At 34.6% G+C, this 27939-nt stretch overlaps 1 protein-coding gene across 4 annotated transcripts in view; it reads left to right on the top strand.

Annotated features, from left to right (window-relative positions):
• Nucleotides 1-27939, top strand: part of TTLL11 (tubulin tyrosine ligase like 11) — a 301263-nt gene that overhangs the window by 89784 nt on the left and 183540 nt on the right. For all 4 annotated transcript variants that reach the window (XR_012473656.1, XM_074211653.1, XM_074211655.1 and 1 more), the window contains exons 4-6: nt 14401-14976; nt 16242-16337; nt 19009-19127. Coding sequence is in view for 3 of the 4 variants with exons in the window: in XM_074211653.1 (XP_074067754.1) it covers nt 14401-14976; nt 16242-16337; nt 19009-19127 (791 nt within the window). In the remaining variant the exon portion in view is untranslated. The remainder of the gene's footprint in view (nt 1-14400; nt 14977-16241; nt 16338-19008; nt 19128-27939) is intronic.

Below are 27939 nucleotides of genomic sequence, written 5' to 3' on the forward strand. Positions count from 1 at the left end.
TAATTTTGATATATTTGGTAGATAACTTCTCCTAGAAGGGCACATTTTGTTGTATCAAATCAAATACTGCTTAAAAGTTAATAGTCGAGGCGGCTAGGTGGCGCAGTGGATAAAGCACCAGCCCTGGAGTCAGGAGTACCTGGATTCAAATCTGGTCTCAAACACTTAATAATTACCTAGCTGTGTGGCCTTGGGCAAGCCACTTAACCCCATTTGCCTTGCAAAAAAAAAAAAAAAAAACAACGAAACCTAAAAAAAAAGTCAATAGTCAATTGTATGATAAAAGATATAGTCTACTTTTGGAATATCACTTGTAAAAATCTGCCTGTTCACTTCTAATTTTCTTATGAAAGATGCCCTTAGATTCATGTGTAGATTTTTCTCATAAAATATTTTCTAAAGTTAGGAAAACAGATATATGGGTAGTCAATAACCATTAGTTATTAATGATCTCTTGGTAATGTATGTTTTGGTAATTATATAAGGTCTTACTTTTTTGTGCTTTGACATCTCCTCTTCCATGTAATTTAAAAATCTATCACTTAAAACACTTCACAAGAGCATCCATAACTATAATATTAAAGTCTACCAAATGGGCTGATTCCACTGTCCTTAGTGGTGAAAAGATTTTTTTTTAATAAAAATCTTTTCAGATTATTTTGATTTTTTGAATTTTTGTTTTCTTTCTTTTAGTTTCATCCTGAAATGGTTTCAGAAACACTTAGTCTAGTTCAGTCTTTCAACAAACTTTTTTCTTTACTGTTTCTTACTGTTTTATGAGGTGAAATTACTCTTAATCTACTATTCTCAGCTAAATTGTTAAATTTGAAATTTATTCCAAAAAGCATTTACTTTTTCTTCTCTCCCTCCCCCTTGCATTGCATAAAAAACAAAAGAAACCATTTATAACACATGTGCACAGTCCAGCAAAACAAATTCCTTCATTGACCATGTAGACCTAAAATGTATATTTCATTTTACATTTTCAATCCATCACCTTTCTGACAGGAGATGGATAGTGTGCTTCATCTTCGGGCCTCTGGATCTTTGTCGGTGCATTGAGCAGAGTTCTAAGGTCTTTCAAAGTTGTTTTTCTTTATAATGTTGTTGTTGTATAATTTGTTCTTATCTCAACATGATTTTTCAGATTAATTTATATTTTAAATGTCTGTTGCCTTTGGCTGCCTCTTCTTTTCACTTGGCAAGTAAGCCAAGGACTTGCAAACTGAGATGGATTTTAAGCTGTTTTCAGCCACTTTTATGGCAATTACATCAGTTAGACTTCTGCATAAAATTACTGTAATTGATGGTTAAAATGTTTCTTTAGGGGCGGCTAGGTGGCGCAGTAGATAAAGCACTGGCCCTGGAGTCAGGAATACCTGGGTTCAAATCCGGACTCAGACACTTAATAATTGCCTAGCTGTGTGGCCTTGGGCAAGCCACTTAACCCTATTTGCCTTGCAAAATCCTAAAAAATAAAATTACCTAGCTGTGTGGCCTTGGGCAAACCCACTTAACCCCATTTACCTTACAAAAAAAAAAAAACCCTAAAAAAAAGTTTCTTTATTCCTTTCCCATTTTTCTGTGTCTGTGTCTTGTTTTAGTAGTGTAGTTGCTTAGTAAGATGGAAAACTAGTCTAGGAGTTAAGAAGGCATAAATTCACATCCATGATAGCAAATTGCTTAACTTCTCAGAGTTCCAGGCACCTCTTCTAGACTAAAAATTATAGAATAGTTGTCAATATGCTTTGGTAGCAAGTTTTCTCATGGGGAACTCTTCATACTGATGAAATAACAGGCTATTCCCCAATTACTTATTTAAATAGATCAGACTTAATTAGACACTATATATTTCTCATTTTTTTATTCTCCTAGTTTTGTATTTTGATTTTTGTTCCAAAAAATCAGAGTTCTGAGTACACAAACAACCAATTCAGGAATGGAAAGTTGTTAACTGTCTACTGAAATAGGGTTTTTTTGTGATTTTTTTTTTGTGCTCAAAACAGCCCTTTGCCTTACTGCCCTTTTTTGGTTGATTTGCATAGTAAGCACTTAATAAATGCTTTTCATAAGTTCATTTTAAAAGTATTTTTATTGTACTGTCATGAGAGATCTGCATGATAAAAAGGTTTTTGGCTTTTCTCTATCTTTATTTCTAAACTATGTTTTTAAACTTACTTTTCTTTGTCCTTGACTATTTTAACCTTTGCATTAAAGTCTTAAAATATCAAACTATATATTTCTTTCATTTGGAGGATATTACATTTTGGTAGAATTTCTGTGCCTCTTTATTCTCTGCAATTCATATCAGTACATAAACTACAGTAATCTGCATGGCAGTCTTCTTTTGCAAAAACTTGTCATGATGATCAAATGTCTCATGAAATGATATTTCTTATTGCCTTTGGATACCTGATAAACCAATTTCTCCAACTTCCTATTTTGCCTCTTCAAGACAAATAGACTTTCTTATTAGAATGGAATTTCTTTGAAGGAAAGTGCTGGGGTTTTGTTCTTGTTGTTATTTTGTTTTTGCTTTTCTTTATATTGCTATACTTAGTGCCAGGGATATAGTGACAGCTGCTTAATAAATGCTTGTTGATTGTAGACTGACTTCAAAGAGAACCTGTGAACCATTAATTTGTCCATTTAGCTGCAGTTACCTCATTTGTTAAATTTTGTTTATAGTAAGAGTATCAAGATAAATATCATTCAGTTCTTTTTGTACTATAATATGTCTGTTCACTGGTCATTGAATAAGAATTTTGTATTTCAAATACCAACAACTAAGTTATTTTTTTTTTTAGGTTTTTGCAAGGCAAACGGGGTTAAGTGGCTTGCGCAAGGCCACGCAGCTAGGTAATTATTAAATGTCTGAGACTGGATTTGAACCCAGGTACTCCTGACTCCAAGGCTGGTGCTTTATCCACTATGCCACCTAGCCACACCCCAAGGGTGTGTTGTTAAATGCTGGTAGACAATGGGAAAAAAAGTGCAAAGGACTCATTTAAGTTTAATCTGAATTATTAACATTTTCTCCACCACTTTCTAATTTCTAGTAAATCAAAATAAATCAAATCCTGATTTGTAGGTTTGCCAATTTCCAAGATATAAATGGTCAAATTGAAAATGTAACAATCAACTTCCAAGTCAGTTCATCTTGGCTTAGTACCCTCTGGAGGAGTTCCCCCACCCCCCAATTGTCATTGTATAAGCAAAGAATGCATAAGATTGAGAGTCATTTTGTATTTTTCTTTATTTCCTGGGTTGCTGTGGCAATAAATTCATCTCCTTATTAGTCTTACTTACTTATGATGAACCATCCCAAACTTACATAGGCTTGTTCTTGTAATACAGGCATAGTACATTGCTAGGTCCACACTTGGAGCTTTTCAGCATGGTAGGCTGTATGCTTTGCCACTCCATTTTTAGACTTTGGTAAATCAAACTCATCTTCCATGCCAGAATATGAGGCATGGGAATAGGACTTAGAGTACCACATAAATGTGAATTCTAACTACAAGATGTGGTTCTTTACCTTTAAGGATCTTACAGACTAATCAAAGATTAAGACACCACCACAGATATCTATAATACATGTGACAAGTACATTAGGGAATAAGTAACAAGACCATATCATATTAAGGGTATATGGTGCCAACCATATTAATTTCTCAAGAAGTGTTGAGGACAAACTTTCAATCTCTCTCTTCCTCTGTTTTTCTCTCTGTGTGTTTCTCTCTTTTGATGCTCTTTTAAAAAAACTATGTTTGTCACTTTCTAGTACTTCATCCCTTCCCTACCCCCCACCATAGAATTCTCATTGTCATAAATGAGTACAGTCAATCAAAATAAATAAAAACATGGGCCACATCTGGCACTGACATTATTCCATACCTATTGTCCACCATGCCCACCATTTTTTTGCAAATAGATAGGAAGAATACCAGAATGTATTTCAAAGTCTATATTTTTTGACCACACTGTTAGAGTTATGGGTCTCTATGTAATATTTAATTTGAATCCATAATTTTAATCCAATGGACACTTCCTTCACCAAAACAGATCATAACTTATTCACACCTCTTCACTCAGGTTCTTCTGTAATACTAAGAAAATAGACATCCTATATTATAGACATCATTCTGGATCTTTTAATGTTTTATGAAAATGAGTACAATATTATGCTATGTGCAACTATTTTTAATTCTTGCATATAGAATAAGGCAAATGGAAAAAAATGAGAACTGCTACTCTGCTATCATGTTAGCTCTTTGTAACTTGTCTTTGATGTCTGTAAACCTGTTTCACTTTCTGTTGTAAATAGTGGGGCTGAAAAGAACATGAGAACTGGAAGTTATCTTAGAACATAGAATGTTAGACAGAATGTAACATGTTAGTGCTGGAAGGGACCTTTGTACTTCATTTTTAAAAGTGTAGTAAATATTGGAATAAACAATTCATCATACAATTTAACAAATCTCAGAATATAAACCTTTATATCTAGCAAGATACAAATGTTACTTGATTCCAAATCTGCCTCTGATATTTCCTAGGTGAGGGAACTTGAGGAAAATTACTTAATTTTTCTAAGCTTCAGTTTTCTAATTTATAAAATATGGAGATAATACCTGTAATGCTTACCTCATATATTTATTATGATGTTCAAGTGAAATCATGTATGGAAAGTTTTTTCAAAATTTGAAGTCTTATTATGTAAAGATTAGCTGTTATTATTACTAGAATATTCATTTTAACTTTGATAGTCTATTGTCTATATTTTAGTAATCTAGGATCAAATGTTATTTTTTCTAAGACTTTGTTTCTTTGTCTTTTAAGGACCTGCCTATGTCAAATATTCTGGGTTCCAGTTATAAAGTCCCTTCTATCTTCTAATATTCTATGTTTTATGATTTAATATTTTTGTGCTAAGATTCTCATAGTTCTAACATTTTTTGAGTTTATGAATTGAGCCCAGAGAACATCCAAGAGGATATATATTCCAACAAAAAAGGATAGTGAGTAAAAGGCATAGTGTTCTGTTGTAACCTACTCCTGAGGAAATAAATGGAAGGAAAAAAACTATGGTATTTATTTTTGAGAAAAGTATCTTACAAGTCTGGCCTTCATCTTCACAGTGGGAGTCCCTTTAGAAAAATCAGCCCGGCATGCCTCCCAACCAGCACACTCATTTATAACACCATAAAGCACTGCAGTGATCAAAGGCATTTTAAAGTAATTCCTTACATGTCAACACTTTCGTGACTTGCCTTGAAATTTAAACTGGCAGTTGAAACACTGAATGTGGCAGGATATCCTGTTCTTTTTCTCCTGGGGTCAATAAGTGGACTGATGACTCTCTCCAGTACTTTGGTAGTGATTTGCCTCCCAAACTCAATACCTTGAAATGGATTAGGGGCATATTTAGACCTGTAGAGTTTAGCCTAGTTCATAGCACTTCAAATTGGAAGAAACTTCTGTTATCTAGGTCTTCTGCTACCTGAGGTGGAATCTCTTCCATAATTCCAACTGTGAAGAATAGTTGAAACTTTTCCTTATCACTGTAGGAGTGTAAACAGTCTACCAATCAATACACATTTAACAAGTACCTACTTACTCTGCAGCCAGGCACTTTATTAGGCATTAGGGTCACAAAGACAATGAAAATCAGCATAGTGTCAAATATAATAGTAATCACATTACCATAGTATTTTAGGGTTTATAAAGAGTTTTTTTTCCATAAAGAACTAGTCTAGGATAGATAGAATGACTTTTCCCACAATCATATCAACTGATTAATTATCAGAGCCCAAGATTTAGCTTCTAGACTTCTGATTCCAAATTTGATGTTTGTATTGCATATACCTTGCTGTTTCTCTTGAATGGATCTATTACAAAAGGTAGATGTGGCAGGCAGAATTATAGATTCCTGTTGGGGTTAAAAGGTCCTCTGAGTCCAAATACAATATTTTATCTTATATATCATGAAATTATCTTGTTCAACTAATTGTCTAATAAAAAAAAATCCTTCAACATTATTATAATGATAGGGAAGTCACTACCTCCCAAGGCTTCCCATTTCATTTTTGGGTTGCTAGGAATTTTTCTTATTGTAAGTTTCCCTGTAACTTCTGCTCACATCTACAGATATGCTTATATAGTAGAGCTCCTTTTGAAAGCTATAAATCAAGTCATTTGCAGTGACCAAATTTTTTTTTTTCAGAGCTCTCAGGGCTCCGTTCTGGAGAAATTTGCTCAGGGTCACTACACTATACTGGAATCTCACTATAAGGTGGGCATGAGTGGATGATAGTCCGGAGTAAAGAGTAATCACAACCCACATATTAAAGTTTAGCTTCTATTCCAGACATCATCTGATACTATTTAAAAGCTTGTAGTTTAAATTTAGTGATTTGGGATCATTGGGATCAAATGCATGTTAGCACTAAGAATCTTCACTGATGGGTTTCCACCTGTATTCTTGGAAGTTTCCATCAAGGAGCATGGTATTTTCTCTGCAACTTTTAGAGTGAGCATTTTGAGGTTAAATGACTTTCCCAGGGTCACATGTCAGAAATCTAGAAGCTGAATCCTGAATCCTGAACATTAACAGGGCTAGGACTTGAACCCAGATCTTTTTGACTCTGAACCAGCTTTCTATTCAGATGCTACACTTGCTCTTGATTTGCAACCAAAGAACCCAAAACTCACGAAAATCAGGCAGTGGGTCTGTGATCATTGATGGTTATTATTTTTAGTAGCAATAATAATGACCATAACTCAGCAGTTAATAGCACTTTAAGATTTACTAAGTCCTTTAAACATTATCACCTTAAGGAGGAGAGTTTAAAATTACTTTTTTTTTTTAACAGATGAGGGAATAGGATGAGAAAAACTGTTACGTATCAGAACTGGATTTTGGATTTAATTTTTCTGAGTCCAGTTCCCTTTCCATTGCACCATTCTGCTTCTCATAATTATTGCAATTTTTTCTCTTTATTTTTATTTCTTTGCAAGTGTACATCAGCACACTCAGTCCTATCACTTACCTCTCTGAGCTAGTGTTGATTATGCCTTTAAGGTTAGAAGGGAATGAAAGATTACTTTGGGGGCAGTTAGGTGGAGCAGTGGATAGAGCACTGGCCTTGGAGTCAAGAGTACCTGAGTTCAAATCCCTCCTCAGATACTTAATAATTACCTAGCCATGTGGCCTTGGGCAAGCCACTTAACCCCATTGCCTTGAAAACTCTAAAAGAAAAAAAAAAGATTACTTCGGCTAATCTCATTTTACAGATGGGGAAACTGAATTTTTGGTGCAGTTACTGGTGTCTATCTTCACTCATGCTCACCTTTAATATTTTGGGGGCTAAGATTCTTATAGTTCTAACATTTTTTGAATTTATGAATTGAGGCCAGAGGATATCCAAGAGGATATATATTCCAGCATAAGGGATCGTGAGTAAAAGGCAGTGTTCTGTTGTAACCTACTCCTGAGGAAATAAATGGAAGGAAAAAACTATGGTATTTATTTTTGAGAAAGATATCTTACAAGTCTGTCCTTCATCTTCCCAGTATAGTAAATAGACTGTCCAAATTTCTTCATAAAGAAGCACTGAGAGCTCTGAAAAAACTATCCACAATCACATAGCTAGATTGGTCCTTGGTGTAAGGTCTCTATACCACACTGAAAGTTTACTTAAAATATATGTAGATAACATATACTTCAACACTCTCTTTCAATAGATTAAGAAACTGAGAATCAATTTAGTAACAAAGCTGGCACTAGAACAAGTGTTCTGACTCCAAATCCAGTATTAATTTTTCAAGGCAATTTGTATTTCCTGTTGATGTTTTTAGATGAGTGCAAAATGCTTGGAAAAGGAAGAAAGAGATATTGGGAAATGCTCCCAATATTTATTTTAAAATTGTGTCAAGAACCATAAGGGTTATAGAAACAGCAACTTGGAATAGTTGGGTCTAGTGATCTGTGTGTCTGAATTATTTTGGGTGTATATGGAGTTGTGCAAATTTAGTGAATAGATAAAAATTGATTGGCAAATTTTTATATTGAAGAAGTAGCTTTGTCTAGAAACGTAATGTTTTTAGGGATTTCTCTCTCATCTTATTACTAAGAGACTTGATAATAAAATGTATTTTCTTCCTCATAATTAGTGTCAAAAAGACCTTGGTTCATATCCTAGCCATGAATCATTTTCCATTTCTAACTCTAACAACTTATAGGGCACCCTTTCTGGAAACTTCTTTGGCCAGGGCGGGGGGGGGGGGGGCATTGGATAAGATACCAAGAGCCCTGGGTTCATATAATCATTCTGACATTTCTCTTCACCTTTCTTATTTTCAGTTTCCTCATCTGTAAAAGGGAACGACATCACCTAATTCACAGGCTTATTATAAGGATGATCCTTTGTAAATCATCAAGTATCATCTAAATGTGTTACTTTCAAACCTAACATTCTGTGCTTTCAAATCCCTTCCAAATCTGATAGCTCACATTAATATAGAAAACTCCTTCCTTCCCACAACCCTTATGATGTTCAATAGTGAAAGTATTTTTGTATTATATATATTTTGCTGATGAGGAAATTGAAGCTCACAGAAGGGGTATTTTACCCAGTGTCAAATGTGAGACCCGAACCAGTCTTCTGATTCAAAGATCTATGTTTTTTCAAATCTGTATCACCTACAACAGAGCCTTATATGTTCTAAACTGCCTTCATAGCATTTAGATATTTTCTAATATCCTTTGTTCTAACAAATAAACTTGTGACATCCTGAGCTCTCTTTCAATGCTGACTTTGGAAATTTAGGTTGAGGGGAAAACAACTCTTAAAGTCATTTTTCTTAAATAGCCACGAGGGGTCAGTATATTACATATCAAATTTTAGATGAGAGGCAAGCTAAGGAGACTCATTTGCTTTGTATCTCTTTCACATACACACTCATTCGTTTGTATGTATATTGTTACAAGGTAACAGTAATAGATTTTGCCCAAATTTTGCAATAGGATTTGAATAAACAACTTTAGACTAAGAGCTCGCCTTGTTCAGTCTCACATATCCCTAGTGTGTATAAGCTTCATTCAATTCTTGAAATCTTTTCAGGATGGAACAGTATTTTTATTTAATTCATTGCAGAATGCTTAAAAACTAAGATATTTATTATCATTGAATTAAATTTCCAAGGAGAATGAACATGAATTCTGTAGTGACTCCTTTCAAAAATGCAGGTGGCAGACAGTGACATGAAAGTGGAAAATAAAATTTAATGGCTGTGAGGATGGTGAGAGGACTCACATCTCCATCTATATCATATGAGAATTAAATGAAGGAAGTGGGAATTATTTAACTTATTGAAAAGACACGGGAGGTAAATGATCACTGTCTTCAATCAAGTCATCCAACCTCTTTTAAGTGCTGTTATTATACACGGGGCATAATACAAAGGCAATGAAAAATGGGTTCTTCTCTCAAGAAGCTTATAATGTAGTAGACAAAAGAACATTGTATTACCAGTCAGAAAACCTGGGGCATATTTCTGGGTCTGCTTCTAGCTAACTCTATGACTTTGGTCAAGTCACACCTTCATTTTCCTCATCTGCAAAATAAGATGCTTGGAGGAGATAATCTCTAAGCTTCTTTCCAGTTCTAATATTCTACAATTTTATCTAAGTGAATAGCACATGAACAAATAAGTGGAAGTTTCAGGGAAATAGATTTGTGTTTGAAGGCCTAGCTAGTCAACTTTGAAGGTTCCTTTTAATGCTAGGATTCTAAAAATTTGTAAGCAATCAATCACTAAGATAAAGTATGAAGCTTATTGGTTTCTGATACTAATTCCATATTTAACAAGAATTTCCCATATCAATCAGAATAATCAAAGCTTTATTTTCATAGTATCTGTATATAATTTAATGTACATATCATTTAGTCATTCTGTTAAGAGTTAGAAGGAACATGTGAACCCATAATTTTATGACACAGAATGTTAGAACATAGAATGTTAGGGTTGAAAGGAAATTCAGAGTATAGATGTTAGGGCCAGAAGAGAGCTTAGAACAGAGAATATCAGAAATGTTATGGATCTTTCAGATTATCTAGTCTAACATCTTTAATGCTTTATTGATGCCTTTGATTTTGTTAGCATAGTCATTTCCAAGTACCCAACTCTTTATTTTACAAATGAGGAAACTTGAATCCAGAGAAAAGGGAGAACCTACCAAGGTCACACAGACATTTAATGACTAAAACTCAGATTTTCTAGCTTCTGGCCTAATGCTTTTTCTATTAGTTCTCTTTAGGGAAAGTGCACAAGAAATAGTCAGTTACACAGACTAACTGAGGCTGTTGACCATGAAGTCTAATTTATCTGAGACATATTTACTGCATTCGAAGGAGAAAATATTGCTCTTAGTAATGTATTGAACTGTTAGCATCTACAGCCTAAGAAAACCCTTAGTGAGGAGAATTACTCATCAGCACAAGCTTGACATTTTTCATTTTCTGATCTATAATTGTCATTGTGTGGTACACTTGTTCTTATTGCAAGATGCCAAATGTACTTTTGCATTAGATGCATATTAAATAACTACCCAAACATCAAGGTCATGGTTCTAAGAAAGGCTTACCCGTCCAGGTATCTTGCAGAATGAAATTGATTTCTTGTGATGCTACGTTCTAGAATCTTGCTGACAAGTGGAAACAATTGATGTGAGGCGTTATTAAAGCCTTAAATGTTTCTGCTTTGTTAATGCTCTTTTACAAGCTTGAGGTATCTGCTAGTGCCTAAGGAATTGGCAGAAACTTCACTTAGAAATATAATGGGGGAAAAAGTTAGTAAAATCCCGTGTGGAAGTGCTACATGGAACTCTCACAGTGAATTGAACTACAACAGCAAAAACTGAAGTGCTTTGCTTAGTTCTGTACCCCACAGTTAGAAAAACTAAAGCAGGGGTGGCTAGGTGGCACAGTGGATAAAGCACCAGCCCTGGAGTCAGGAGTACCTGGGTTCAAATCTGGCCTCAGACACTTAATAATTACCTAGCTGTGTGGCCTTGGGCAAGCCACTTAACCCCGTTTGCCTTGCAAAAACCTAAAAAAAAAATAAAAAGATTAAAGCAAAACAGTTGCTATTTTCAAGAAACAAGCATCTTATTGGAATAATGGATCATTAGAGATGAGATCATTTCACGAGAGAGAGCACTAAAAATTATGTTTATCAGGAAAAGCTTTGTGTAAGAGGTGACACCAAAGTTGAGCATTGGAGGAAAACAGCTGGGGATTCTGCTAGGTGAAGATGAGGAAGGAGGCTATTCTTGTCATCTACAAAGGTACAGAGATAGGAGATGAACAAAGTTCAGGGAACAAAAAGTGGGGCAGTTTGTCTAGAATGAAGAATGTGTAAAGAGGAGTAATCTAAAATATCTGGAAACATCTGGAAAGCCATATTGCAGAAGGCTTTAAATGTCAGGCTAACTACTCAGTATTTTATCCTAGAGGAAAAAATAGGACTGAACAACAAAGTAACAGTGAGACCTACATCTTAGTTTTGTTAATTTGGCAGCTGTGTTGAAGATGAATTAGAGAGTGGAGAGACTGAGAGCAGTGAAACCAAATAAAAAGCTACTGTTTGCAGGCTAGGGGTGATTTGAAGAAAGCCTGAACTAGAATAGCGGTTATATGAGCAGAGAGGAGGAATGTACAAGATATGGTAGAAGTAGAATTAACAACCTTTCTTGGGAATTTGGAAGTGGAAAAGAGAAGAGCTATAGAACAAATATCTTTGAGTATATGGAGAATTTTAAAAAATTATTTTTGAGTTAACAAAAATCTATTTTACCTTCTATCTATCTTCAATACCATTGGGGGAAAATAAAGAAAAACAAATTCATTGTAACAAATATGCATAATCAGGCAAAACAAATTCTTTCATTGGCTGTATTTTTAAAAATGCATGTCACATTCTACATGTGAATCCATCATAGCATACTTTATCACATCTTCTGAAATCATGAATTGTTTTTGCATTGATCAGAATTTTTACAGCTTTCAAAGTTGTTTAATGTAACTATTGTTGTTGATAAGGATGAGAGATACCTTCTACAGTATTTGTAGACTGGAAGAAATCAGTGGATAGAGAAAATGAAATAGCCTGGGTGGTTGGGGTGGAGAAGTCAGTTGAGGAAGTGAGGTCCCAAAGGGGACAGGAGCAAGAACACAAAGTGAGATTGGTCTTGGCAAGAAGAATGGAACAAAGGAGGAGAAAGGGGGCTGATAAAGAAGTTTGAGGTATGAAATAAGGGAGAAAGTGGAGCTCACAACAGACTAATGGCCTAGTAGGTTTTTTCCCCATAAAAGTGGGAGGGGGGAGTTCTTTGTGAGAAAGGTTAAGGCTTGAAATTTGAAGAGATTTGCAATTGCTTTTCTGAGGAGTTTGATAGAAAGTCAATCAGTGAAAAACAAAATACTGTATAACTGAAGGCCTTGTTGAAATTAAATGTCGTAAATGTGTAATGGACTCATCATGTCTGCCTGATATACTTCAGTAGAACACAGAAGTCTGAATAGAAAAGTTGGATGGTGAGGGTAATCTAGAGTTTGGCTTTTGCTAGGAAAGAATGACAATAGGACAAGGGGGCAAAGAATTCAACGGGTATTCATCATTAAAGTGATAAACCATTGTTCTGGATTAGGATCTAAGACTTCAGGTAAGAAAGTGGGACCAGAGGAGGAGCAGGAGAGGAGGAGAATAAGGAAGGGGTGGCAAGAATAGAGCAGTCAGGATATGACAGAAAAATAGACTTTGCAGGAGTGAGGTAGAAGGAGTGATGAGCTGATAGAAAGTTATGATCTATGAAGACTGAAAGCTAGGTTAGTTCTCACATTGAGATTCATCTCCTCTGACCATAAGGGCTTGATTACACTCTCACCTCTGCTTATTAACTTTGTGACATTTATCAAGTGATTTCTTTTCCTTGAGCCTTGGCCTCTCCATAGGTTAAATAAAGATGGTACATTCTGTACCAACTACTCCATCAAGGTGATATGAGGATCAAGTAAGATAATGATTACAAAATCATCTACAATTGTTTAATTACTGCAAAAAATTCCTTAATTGCTTTTTCCATCTGCTTTTTCTCTCTTCCCAATCTTACACTATCAAAGCAGTCATCCTAATAAATCAATTTCACATTGTCATTCCTTTCTTTAAATCTCCCATCACTCTCACTGTTGGTCTAAAAGTCTTATTACAAGTTTCTTTCCTATATTAAACTCTTCCTCCCTATATTTTCCACCTATTGGTTTTAATTCTTCCCTTTGAAGATATATAGGACAAATATAATCACTCCTCTCTACAATAGCTTTTTAGATATCTAAAGAAGGCTGTCATGCCCCTCTATCTTTTCTTCTCCAGACTAAAGATAATAGCTGCCTTCACCAAGGCTCCATTTTGTGGACTCAGGGTCTCAAAGACTGTGCCAATAATGTCTGAACACTGGCAGCTTTTGTCAGTTACAAAGGCTTTAAGGACCAGTCTGGTGATTGACTGTGTGTCCTACCTTTCTAAGTGTGAAGATGCTCATCACCAGGTTTGCCATAGAATAATGAATTTTCTGGTCACAGCAAATCATGAAGTCATTTTGTGAAAGTAAGGGTCTGTACGACTGGAGGGGGCAGTATCTACATTGATGTTATCATGGACACTTGAAGTACTGCAGAATAACTGATATTTTTATAGTGCTTTGAAGTGACAAAAGTGAGTTTCATCTATCATCTCTGACTTTCACAACAGATTGGTGAACTAGCTAGTCCAATTTTTACTATCCTCTATTGTACAGATGAGGAACCTAAGGCTGAGAGCCAAAGGGACTTGTCTAAGGTTGTATAAACTCAAGTCTTTTCATTGCTCATTCCTTAATACATTTCTGCTAGGTGGTGAAATAGAGCACCAATTCTGGAGTCAGGAGTCAGGACAACCTGAATTCATATTTGGCTTCAGATGCTTGATACTGTGTAACCTTGGGCAAGTCACTTAACCCTGATTGCTTCACATCCAGAGTCATCTCCAGTCCTGATTCATATCTGGCCAATGGACTCAGATGACTCCAGAGCAGAAAATGAATCTAGTGACTTAGCACGGTACCTCCTCACAGATCCAAATCATGTGCTTGTCATGGCATCACTTCCTTGATGTCATGGTCTTCTTCCAGAACAAAGGACAGACACAACTGCTTTATATAGTTTTCTCATTAATCTTCATGTGACATAGTTTGGCATCCTATCATCATTTTGATTACTTTCTTCTTGATTATCTTGTTGAATAAGCCAAGGAAATAGTTTTCTGTATTATCCTCTCTTTGTTTTTCTCCTTTATTCCTTTCAGGTTCAAATGGTGAAAGATGGTGATCCCTCCTGGAAGCCCACTTTCATTGTAAAACCTGATAGTGGTTGTCAAGGTGATGGAATCTACCTCATTAAAGACCCCAGTGACATTCGAGTGGCAGGAAATCTCCAGAGCAGGCCAGCTGTGGTCCAGGAATACATCTGTAAACCTCTCCTCATTGACAAACTGAAATTTGATATTCGTCTGTATGTTTTACTAAAATCTTTAGAACCCTTAGAGATTTATATAGCCAAAGATGGACTCTCTAGATTTTGTACAGAGCCATATCAGGAACCTAACTTTGGAAATTTACATCATGTATTTATGCACTTAACCAACTATTCATTGAATATCCACAGTGGAAACTTCATTCATTCTGACAATGTCAATACTGGAAGCAAAAGGACTTTTTCTAGTATCCTTTGTAAACTCTCTTCCAAAGGAGTTGACATCAAGAAAATCTGGTCAGACATTATTTCTTTGGTGATTAAGACAGTTATTGCATTGACACCAGAGCTCAAAGTATTCTATCAATCTGATATACCAGCAGGAAGGCCTGGGCCAACATGCTTTCAGGTAAGCCTTAAAATCACTGGGACAGAATCATAAATTGAGAAGGTTCCTCTTGTTAGAAACTTTAATACATAAAATCCTGGAGCTGGATGAGGCCTTAGAACACAGAAAATGGAATATGGAATATCAGGTCTGTGAAGAGCCAAAGTAATCATGTAACCCATCCCCTTCTTTCATGGAAGGGAAAAAACCAGGATTTCAAAAGCTAAAGAAATGTTTATGGGAAAAGGCTAAAATATGTTATTGAGGTTCATTTCAATGGTGGTCCTTTTATTTGAAACTTTATCGAATTTCAGAACTGGAAAGGGCCTCTTTACATAAGAGTAAAACAAGCCCAACAAAAAGAAGTGATTCTACCTGAGCAGTAGATAAACCCTCCTCCTGATCAATGGTCATCCAATTTTTCTTGCATATTTACAGTGACCTTTACCTTTCTGTGATGTTTAATTTGCTAGTGCTTACCATACATATCAGATGGTCTAGAACTGTTCCATCAGACTTGAAAGCAGGAAGCATGTATCATCTTTGAAGACTGGGAAACTTAGCACTTGGTGATTAAGAATGATAAACATTGGCCTCTCGTGTTCATCAGTCCTTGTCCTTTCATGAACATCTCATTTCCTAGACCAGGTTTAAAGTTAGATAGATGATAGTACTGCTTTGTCTTAGAAGCATAATCATTCTTATTCTTTGACCATGTATTATTAAACAAACCTATAATACTGATAATTTTCCACAGACTTTCAAATTCCTTGCTTTTTTGTAACTTGAGAAAAAGACAAACCTACTATGAAATGACCACCTGAATTTCCATTTCAGAATAAATAGATCAAACAGGATTTAGAAAATGGAGGAAAAAAGCAATACATTTGAAATCAGAAAACCTGGATTCTAATCCTAGTTTTCCCACTCAGTAGTCACTTCATTGAGGACAAATTATTTAACCTCTGTGACCACACTTCAATTTAATGGGGAACAGTAGTATTTGCCATTTCAAATTATTTTATATTTATGGGTCTTATTTTTCACCTGTAAAATTAGGATATTAGGTACCATTTATATGAATTTAGGGTAAATCCCTCACTTCCCTATGCCTTACTTTCTCTTTATAAAATAGATAATAGCACAGGATAATAGGTGTGGCAATATTTATAAAATACTATATACAATTAGGCAATCAGTGAATGCCTGCAAGAGTAAACTTTGTAATATCTGAAAGATGATCTTGGCTCATAGAGGTGATTCAGGATTCTATTTCTTATTCCCAGATTTTAGGATTTGACATTCTTCTAATGAAAAATTTGAAGCCTGTATTGCTGGAAGTAAATGCAAATCCCAGCATGAGAATAGAACATGAAAAAGAGGTAAGTCCCTTTCTTCATCATCTTCTGTGTTATATTCTTTCTATTCAATCAATATTTTTGGTGCTTCAGAAAATCCATCATTTTGTTTATCTGGGGTCTCCCTCCCTAAATTTAGATCATATTGTCACCATTCCTTAAGGGTCTTCATGAATTGCTGGGGCTGCACATTAGCAGATAGATGGGGGCAGCTAGGTGGCACAGTGGATAAAGCACCAGCCCTGGAGTCAGGAGTACCTGGGTTCAAATCTCCTCTCAGACACTTAATAATTACCTAGCTGTGTGGCCTTGGGCAAGCCACTTAACCCCATTTGCCTTGCAAAAACCTAAAAAAAACCCAAAAGAAGATAGATAAATATATAGTTCATTGTTAAGTTAAACTCAAAGAATTTTTAAACTTGGCTTGAACCTGTCAGAGCTTAGATTCTAATTACATAGCTGTCATGTAATCCTTGAGTAAGGACCTGAATGTCCCACTAATTAGGGAAATATCTGGAGAAGGGAACACGTTTGAAGGATAATCTTTGGCAGGGACAAGAAAGACTGGAGACTAGAGGCAAGACTGACTGATTATGCCACAAAGACTGTGAAATCTTAGGACTTGAACAGAGTGAGTTAGTTGTTGATTTGAATGCAAAACAGGAAATTTGTTGATGAGTTTGTATTTTTTTCTAAATCCAAGTCTGTTCCCTGTTAGGTCTTTTGATCCAAGGGTATATATGACATTTGCCACTAGAGCAACATGTTACCCTTCATGGTCTCATGGGGCTTGCTGATTCAGTCATTCCTGATTATTTGTGGGCTCCTGCAGTAGCTTTTCAAAATCCAGTCACCTCCATACCATTTTAGAAGATGTTTTTCATAGTTCAGTAATTTGATGGATTTGTGATATATTAGTGTATGTATTTTTTCTAGTGCTACAGCCTTATACTACCTTTATGCTAGTCCTCTTATGAATTTTCCCTGGGGACAGGGGAGAGGGAAGGAAGGGAGGACCCAACCTACCTGAGATCTAATCTAGATTTTTTTATTTTTATTAATATTTTTAAAAGATATAGAGCATCCTCAAATTTACTGATTGTTAATGCTGTTTGAAGTCAGGATATTTTCAATATTGTGGAATTTGAAATGTCATGCAAATATTCACATGCCAGTCTTTTATATTTTTAAGCCTTTTCCATCAAGTTTGACATGTACTAATTAGTGATTACCCAAGAGAGCATCTAATTGAAATTATGTGAATGTGATTTAAACTTGTTGACAATGGATCACAAATATAAACAATGATTTAAAAATTCTTAAAAATTCTTAATCAGTTCTTTTGGTCATCATTCTTATAATAAAATAGCATACATAAAGTGTACATGACTTCTAAAAATCTAGATCTCATTGTATAAGGAACTTGGGCAAGAAAACTCCATCTATTGTTGCAGTTCAATAACTGCTTGAAAACTTAACAGCATATAGCAGTAGAGTTGCTAAGCAGCACTGAGAGGTTCAATGGCTTATCGCGAGTCACCTAGACTTTTCTGTGTGTATGTGTATATGCATGTGCATACATATATAGATAATATGTTTATATGTTACATACCTCCTCATCTTTTATATATCTCCCCATCATATATATATATGTATATATATATATATGGATATATGGATATATGAATGAGGCTATAGAAATATATTCATATTATATATAGGTATTTATATATGTATTTATAATATATATGTATGTATCTAAAAGGTGGGACTTGAACTGAAGTCTCTACAACTTTGGCTCTATACTATTTTTCTCATTAATATTTATAAAAACTTTTTAATATAGTCTATGATTTGATTTTTAAGATAACATTGTGGTGAGGAGGGGGATAGTATGAATATTATTATTCCCATTTTATCATGTGAGACTGATAATAAAAGGTAATGTGATAGGATCAAGGCTATATAGCAAAGGAATGACAAAGCTAAGATTTAAAATTACATCCACCTCCTTCAAATCTAGGTCTCTTTCTAGTCTTCTATCTCTCCTGGAAAGGAAGGGTAGTGTTCAGTTCCTGTGAGGTCAGTAGATAGTCTAAGTATTATTTTCACCCATTTAGTGGCAGGTAAAGGAAGACTCATAGTGACAAAACAAGACATCTAGAGTTGCTAGTAAATGACAAATTCCTTGCAAAATTGCAAATGTATGTATGTATTTGTGTATAACAAACCCCCACATTCATTGTAGTGGAAAAAATTGACTCTTGATTAGAAGAGTAGGTTCACATTCTTACTACCATTTCTAACTACTTTTATAACTTCTCTCCATATTAACTGAGCTTCAATATCCTATTTTCTAAACTGAAGGTAATAATATTTAGATGACATATCACTGACTAAATTGTTGTAAAGATAAAATTGAGATTTATACATATACATACTACATATATATTATACACACAGATGAATATAATGTTCTTTGTTTTAAAGTTCTAAAAAGTTGGTTATTTTGTATAAAAGGACTATGTCATCTCTAAGACTTGAATCAATGATATATATGTATATAATTTCAGATTCTGTAGCCTAACATTAAAAGAGAGGAATTCAGCTTAAACAAATACTGATAATGAAGAGAATATGCATTTAGATCTTAAAAACTTTCTTCACTGTAACATAGAATCCTTTGTAATTCAAGCTTTCTCCAGGGGTGTTTGAAAATGTCCCAAGTCTTGTTGATGAAGAAGTAAAAGTAGCGGTAATCAGAGATACTCTTCGCCTAGTTGATCCACTGAAGAATAAGAAAAAAGAGAACCAGTAAGTATTTTTTTATAATTTGTTTTTCATCATCATCAGTATTTATAATATCTTAAATCAGGTAAGTAAAATTCTTTGAGTTGAAAAAATATTGCTTTCCAGTTTATTTAAAACACTTTAAAATGTGGATAGAGTAAATGTTATTTATAATCTAATAATCATATTTGCCATTAATGGATAACATGGCACCTAACCAGAATGATTCACAAAAAATGAATGTTAGAGATAATGCACATTAATCATGGAGCTTGATTAATGAATACTTGTCCACTATAGATAAAATTTGGAATAAATTTCCTGTAAAAATAATTTCCCCCAAAATTCCTTGCAAAATAGTAATTTAATACCCATATTTACATTGTACTTAACTTTGAAGATCCCAAAGACCTTCAATATATTCTTGCATAATCAAAAATGTTAGTACTTATGTTTGTACATAAAAATTAGAATCTAGATTATGTGTTATAGTTCCTGAGTAACCAAAAACATAGATTGCTAGAACTTTGAAATACTCAATACTCAAAATGGATCGGTGATATCATCAATGTGGTTATTTTCTCCAGCGGTGCCAATTGAAACCTACATGTGACTACTCCTCCTGGAGAGCTGCTGTGTAGGGTCTAACCAGAAAATTCTGCTTAGACCCTACATAGCAGCTCTAACCAGAAAATTCTTTGGCACATATGATACTTTGATAACATCAGTAAACACACCACACAGGCTCTCTGTTGGTTACCCCCTCTTCTTAACTGATCATCTTTTTTTGAACTATTTTTTTCCTTCTAGGTCTCCTTTATAATTCTATTTAAAAAAAATACCTAATGACACCTGCCATGTGCCTCTTCACTGATCTCTAGATGATATTCATTTTTCAGTTCTTTAGATTAGTATTGTATGACTTCTAGTCATATGGTGACACTATCAGTAGACTATTGAAATTGGAAACATGGGTCTTTGTTTTAGAGAAAATTTGTTTATTGAAAGAACATTGCAATCCAACCACTTTATTCCTTTTATTCAATGTTAGGCCCAATTTGTTGCTGATTTTTAATGTTTGTTCAAAAAAACTCCACTCTCTCTCTTTCTACACAAATGTGTGTATATGTGTGTATGTATGTACATATATACATAAACATATACACACATATGTGTGTGTGATAGATGAGCTTTCTAGATTGTTTATCCAACTGCCTATCAGTGTCTGGAGAATAGATACTTTCATTCACTTGGCTTTTCCAAGTGACTTTTAGACAGAATGAAAATGATCATGGATCTCATTCAGAAGGCTCTGCTGTATTCCAGCACTTGGTGAAATAAAGTGTCTGGAAGATCTCACTGTCTGGATTTACCCTCTTCAGCTTAGTTTCTATATGCTGGATCTCCTCCATTATGTGTGAACACTTTTGGTAAGCATTTGGATCATTGTTTTATGCTTTACCTGACATCAGTGATCAGAAGATTGTTTAATGGGACTATTATATTTTTTAAGGAATTATAATTTGTTGACAGATGCATAGGAGCTACTTTGTTGATGCTTTTTTTGTTTTTAATCAACAAACAGTAAAAACAATTTTATCTTATTTTCTCTGTAGCTTTCAGTCAATCTTATTATGGTAAAGATGTGTCCTACTATGGAATATCAGATGTGAAAGCCTATCTATTATTTCTAATATCTCATGAAGGATGTTTTCAGCACATAAACATTTTATGTAAATGGGAAAGCAGGCAGACACATAGGTCAATAGTTTATATTTTTTGGATGCTTGTTTGGGGTAATTATAAGGCAATTATGATATCAAGTTTTTAAAAAAAATGCCTTTGGTATTTTTCCCTCTCTTAGATACCTTGAGAACCTATGTACATCAGTATCCTCACAATTATGATGCCTTATTCATGGGTCACCTTTCTTTCTACTTGGTGTATTCTAGTTGCATCTTCCCACCTCCTTCTTTCTCCCCATTATGCTCCTTCTCTATCTTTCTGTCTTCTACCTTTCTCCTTTCATCTTTCTGCCTTCTCCTCTCCTTATTTTCTTCCCTCTTCCCCCAATGCTCTCTCTCATTCTCCCTCTCTGCTTTCTCTCCTTTCCTTCTTTCCCCTTTTCCCTCTTTCCCTTTTCCCCTTTTTCTCTTTCTTCTTTCTCTCCCCTCTTCTTCCCCTTCTGCTCTTCCTCTCCATCTCTCCCTGTTCTTCCTCCTCTCTCTTCCTACTTACCTACTTTTCTCTATTACTACTTGCTTCCTCTCTGTCTTTGTTCCTCCCTCTTTCTCTCTTTCTCCTCCTCTTTCTCCATCTCCCCATTATCTTCATACTTATTTCATTATTTCAAGAATATAGATTTCCTTCATAACTGTGAATCTTTTCTCCTTCAATGAAGATTGTGTTCATGAATTGCTATGTTAAAAAATAACTACCTAGTGTTAGAAAGTAATGATTAATTAAGAATAGTAAATTAGTGACCTCTTCTTAAAGAGCTTTTCTGCATTTACATAGCTCCAAATAATAGCTTGTACTAGTCCAGATATAGTTTACTTCTGGGCCTACAATTTAATCCTTTTTAGTATGGTGAGATCTATTAAGAGTCAGAGGCAGGACTTAGGATAGAAAATACCATCCACTTTTAGAGAAAGAACTATGGAGTTTGAAAGCAGAATAAAGTATACTCTTTTCCTTTTATAAAATTTGTTTTATGCTTTTTTTTAACCATCAGGGTTTTTTATTCCCTTTTGTTCTGATTCATCTTTCACAAAATGTCTAATATGGAAATAGTTTTAACATAGTATATAACCTATATCAGATTGCTCACTGTCAAGGGAAATGGGAAAGGAAAAGAGGAAATGAGAAAAATGTGGAACTCCAAAATCTTACTAAAAAAAGAATGTTGAAAACTATCTTTGTGTGTAATTGGCACAATAAATAAATAAATAAATAAATATGTGCTGATGAAGTATCAAAAGAGGCAGCTTGTACCTCCAGCAAATGTTCCAAAAGTCCTTGAATAAATGGAAAGTCTCTGTTATTGAATTATTCTGTTGCTCTTGTTGTCACTGTTTTCCTAACCAATTAAAATGACATTGCATAAAGGACACATGAATTTAGTATCTTAGTTCCTTTAAGTAATATTTTTAATGGCAGAATCCTATGGAACCATTACTTAATCTCATTTTGCTTCAAGTAGGTTGGCTTGCCAGTCCTGTGATGATTACACAGTTTGTATTAGTGGTGGAATCTTTTTCTTAACAGTTGCATACATCCAATCTGTTGCCAAGTCATTTCTACTTTCACAATATCTCTTGTATATATCTCCTTTTCTCTACTTACACAGCCATCATGCTAGCGCCCCTCACAACTGGTATTCCTACATTGTTGGTATTTCTACATTATCTCTCCTTATTCTAACCTATCTTTCACTTAACTGCCAAAGTGCTTTTCCTAAAGTTCAGGTCTTATCATGTCATTCCACCCCAACCTCTCCATTTAATAATCTCCTTTGGTTCCCTATTACCTCTGGGATAAAATATTAAATCTTCTATTTGGCTGTTAAAGCTTTCCTTGTCTTTTGAAACTTTATTCTCCTTCATCTATTTTATGATCCAGTGGCATTGACATTCTTACTAATTCTCACACTCAATATGCATTTACTGACTGCCTTCACTAGTAGAGCTCTTAAGAGCTCTCCCTTCTTGTCTTTGTCCCCTGTCTTTTATTGCTTCCTTCACATTTCAGCTTAAAATCTGCAAGAGACCTTTTCCAGTCCCTAACCCTAAACCTCAACCCCTTAAGCCTACTCCTAATTCTTTTCTGTGACATAGCCTCCCATTTATATTATATATGTATATATGTGTTTTTACATATTACATATTTTTATATGTCATGTGTACATAGCTGTTTGCATATTGTGGCTGACATTAATACATGAACTCCTTTTTCTTCCTTTCTAAAAAATATTTTTCATATGGGATAGCCCTGGGGAGGAGAAGAAAGGAGGGATACTTGGGATAATTATGATGATATAAGAAACAGAAAACATTAATAAAAACTCATTTGTAAAAAAAAAAGAACATGATCCCCTTGAGAACAAGGAGAGAATTTTTGTAATTCTTTTTTTTCATTACTCAGTACAGTTCCCAAATATAATAAGCCCTAAATAAATGCTTGCTTGTTATTATTGTTTCACTGGTTGATGGCTTTAAAAACCTGACTAAAAATAAAAGTCTTTCAGGGAGGTACTATTATTCCCAGAGCTCTAGAATGGGTATAAACTGAACAAGTGGAAATGAAGAAGGAAGAAAGAACATTTTAGGTAGAACCACACAACTTGAACAAAGACCAAAAAGTTTGTATATACTCAGATTCCTAAATTAAACTAGTTCAGTTTGAAGGAGATTACATGATGGAAGTTCTTGTTGGGGCCAAATTATAATTGACTTTGACTTCCAGGCTAAAGAGATCAGATTTTTGTCCTGGAGTTAATGAAAAATCACTAAAACTTTTGGTATGAGGGAGCTATGTATTGGGAAGTTTACTTTTGACAGTAAGTGCTAGATGCAATGGGCATCTGGGTGGTGCAATCATGCAATGAATAGAAGACTGGTACTGGAGTCAGGAAGATCTGAGTTCAAATTCAGCCTCAGATACTCTGTGACCCTGGGCAAGTCATTAATACCTCAGTTCCTCATAGATAAAATGAAATGGAGAAAGAAATGACAAACCATTCCAGTAATTTGCCTAGAAAATTCCAAATAGAATCACAGAGAATTGTACTCATCTGAAATGACTCAACAACAAAAGCTAGTTATATTGTAAAGTCAAGACTGATAGAGGAGAGACCCTGTAGAAGGTTATTATAATAATCCATTTGAGGTAAATTTGCAGAAAATTGCCTTATTGACTAACTTCCCAGATGCATATTTTAAGTTCAAGTAGTTAATGTGCTTTTTGTTGTTTCCTCCATTTTGTAGGGGCAGAACTTGAAATATTGCTGATAGCCTTATGGACATCATAATGTGAGCTAATTAAGTATTTGTAAACATAATTTTACTTAAAGCTTGAAAGGCAGCTAAACATGAGCACATTATTATCATCTGCTACATTTTAAATTGGATACCACTTCCAAAATCCATAGTTCTATGCAAAGATAACAAGGTGCTTATTGTCGGACTAGAATATGATAATGCCCATATGAAAAGAATAGACTTCTAGAATGTAAACTATTAGAGCTGGAATCAATCTTAGAGATCATCTATTCCAGAAATATCAACATGGCCCTGATTATCAGGCCCAACATTCCACCTGAACCAGGTCACATTTTAATTGGAAAATATTTAATAAAATAAATAAAACACAATAAGGTACAGATAATGTAACTTTCTAAGTCAATATGCTTCCCATAAGTATTCTTATATATAATCTAGTGCCCCTGTTTCTATTTGAATTTTATATCACTTTTCAAAATTATCAAAAACTATAGAGTGGTAAAGGAAGATGAGGATGGAAAAAAGGACATGGAATTCAGCAGCTAAAAAATCATTATTGATTCCATGTGTTCAATATGCATATGAGACTCAGATCTATTTATCCAACCCTAATCTTTCTCCCAATCTCTAACCTCACTTCTACAAATGCCTATTGAACATCTTAAAATGAATGTCTTACAAACATCTTAAATTCATCATGTCTAGAACTGATTTTTCCTCTAAACCTTTCTCTCTTCCCTATTACTGTCAAAGGTACTTCCATCCTCTCATCTATCTAGGCTTATTAACTTGGTATTATCCTTGATTCTTTATTTTCAGTCCTCCCATCTTCAATAATTTGCTAGTTCCTATCATTGTTGCCTTCCTAACATATCTCATATATGTACCCTTCACTGCTGCCCCTCTAAAGTGTAGGAACACATTCCCTCGTTCTGAGATTATTGCTTTCCCTCAAATCTCTCCCAACCCTGTTCATCCTCCACTTGACTTTCTTACTACCTCTAGGATCATATATAAAATCTTCTGTTTGTCTTTGAAAACTCTTTAGAACTTAGCCCCTCCTACTTTTCTAGTCTTCCATCCACCCTCCTCCCCCTCACCCCCCCCCCAAATATTCTCTGATCTAGTTAAATTGATCTCCTTGTTGTTTTCTGGAATTGGATATTCTTATCTCCTGAGCTTTTTTCCCTGCATGTCCACAGGGCCCAGAATGTTCTTCCTCCCCCTGACTTCCCTGGCTTCATTTTAATTACCAGCTAAAATCCCCCCTACTATAAGAACTCTTTCCCAAACCCTTTTCTCTCCCCCCCCCCACTTTATACCTTCCCTCTGAGAGTATCTCATTGTACATAGTGTTTGCATGTTGTTTCTCCAATTGGACTAGGAGTTCCTTGAGAATAGTGATTGTTTTTTTTCTCTCTTTAAATTTCTAGAGTTTAGCATGGTGTCTGGCAACACATAGTAAGTGTTTAATAAATATTTGTTGACTGAAATTGACTTGTTGATATAATAATAATGATGATAACTGAGATTTTTATATCACTTTTAAAGTTGTCAGAATTTTTTTACATATAAATTATTTTATTTGATCTTCATATCAATGCTATGAGTAGGTACTTCATGTTTTATTATTACCATTTTAGAGATGAGGAAATTGAGTCTAGAAGAAGTTAAGTGACTTGATTTGCCTACAGTCAAACAGGTAATTACCATCAAGGACAAGATTTGATTACAGGTCTTCTTGGTTCAAGTGTCTAGCATTCTCTCTGAGTGAAAATTTGCACCAAACTCTTCTGACTCTTTCTTAGTGTTCTCTGCTGTTTTTCACCTTGCATACAATCTCTTTGTACCAACCCATCTTATAATGGCTGTAAGAGCATCAAATGCTTCATTTAGAAAGTGATGACTTGAACTCTATGGTTTTGAAGAGGCCTAATCAGTTTTGCCATATTCTAATATGTCATAATCTAAAATCCCTTTTAGTTCTCAATATTCTATTATTTATATATACTAATATTTTTATGTTTCAAGTAACCTTCTAGCTTTGTGATTCTGTATTCGATATTCTGAGGAACATCTTTAAAAGTATTACATTTAAAGTCAAGAGAGACCCATGGAATTCCCCACACTGTCATGGTACATGTTGCTTCTTGCTTTCCTTTTATCTACCAATAAGCAGTACAAAAGAACATGGGATCAGGTTGTGATTTGAATCCTGGCTTTTAAATTTGATATCATTGGAAATCTGACCCTCATTTTCTTTTTCTGTAAAATGAAGATAATGCTACTTGCTCTACTAAACTCATAGGATTATCATTTAAAAAAACTTTGTAAAACTTGGAGTGCTATATAAATGTGGTCATTTTCTTATTTTTTATTAACATTCTGTATATTTAAGCTTTCTTCTATTCCTAATGATCTATGTTCTATATGCTGGCATTTTGGGGGGTACTGAATTTTAATACACCAATACAGTGAGTTAGAAGTGGAAAGGAGTAGATAGATAATGAAAAAGTATGCAAAAACTCAATTTGCAAGTTGGCAAATATTAGATAGGAGAATTCAGGAAGAGAAAAGATTTAAAGATAATGTTGAGATTTCAAGTTTGAATGAAGTAGTTTACACCATGTGTTATCTAGTCTGCCTCTCCTCTTACCTCATTTTACAAATAAACAAACTGAGGTTCATAGTTTAAGATGACTTAATCAAGGTCAGATTAGTCCAGTACTAACATCACACTACCTTGATATTATTATTAAGATAGATAGTTGGAGATAAGTAGATAATTAGATTGGAAATTCGGTTGTAGAAAACTGGAAGGAGGCAGGACTTGTGATGCAGACTTGGGAGTAATCTGCATATTTTTTATTTCCCAAAAACTTTTCTTGAACTAAGTCTATTGCTAGTATGGATATACTTATAGAAAAAAAATATTATTGAAGTACAGGGATATTCCCAATGTGCATAAGTAGTCAAAATTCTATGGCTTCATTTATCTTCCAATGGATGCCTGGGGATGAAGTCATCCTACAATGAGCATTTTTTAGGTTACACTAACCAAAAGAACAGTCTAAGAGTGCGCACGCGTGTGTGTGTGTGTGTGTACACACATATATGTATATACATATAATTTAGACTTATATAAGCAATGTGACCCTAATAAGGTGAACAGTAGAGTTGCTATATCAAGATATGGAACAAAATAGTGGGACTAAAATTAGGGTTTTATATACTTTTAGGGGAGAACTATTATGGTTTCTCTTACATTGAATAAACTCTAAAAGTTTTCCATAAAATTAAAGTTACAACAGGTTCTCATACATACATCTGTAGTCAGGTTTACCAAACTGTGTCAAACCAGATCTTGAAAAAATAAAAACAGAAAAGAATTAGAATAACAAATCTTTGGCAAGTTCACTGTTTGGGTGTGAGAAAACTACCTCTCCCATTTGAAAATCTTCAGACGATTTGAGAATGGAAGAACTAGTAATTGAGTCCATTGAATTTCCCCTGAGGATGAACTGGAACCATATCATAGACTTATAGGGAATTTGGGGTTTTTAGAGATGATTTGATTGTGTTATTTCAGACTTACATTAGACACGAACAGATTTCATTTGATGGCAGGTATGCATGATTTTGAATAAATTAACAGCAGATGGAAAGCAAAATAACATATGGACAGTCACCACTGGCAAGATGGGGGATGGGGGTGGAGGGGATGGCATTGTTTCAGGAAGATTGAATTTTGCTATATTCCTTTCAAAGCCATTCCAAAGTGGTAATGAGGTTACAAATGTATTTGGAAATTTCTTTACCAGTTGCTCTATTGATTT

This window comes from Macrotis lagotis, chromosome 1 (genome assembly GCF_037893015.1).
Source record: "Macrotis lagotis isolate mMagLag1 chromosome 1, bilby.v1.9.chrom.fasta, whole genome shotgun sequence".
Lineage (NCBI taxonomy): Eukaryota > Metazoa > Chordata > Mammalia > Peramelemorphia > Peramelidae > Macrotis > Macrotis lagotis.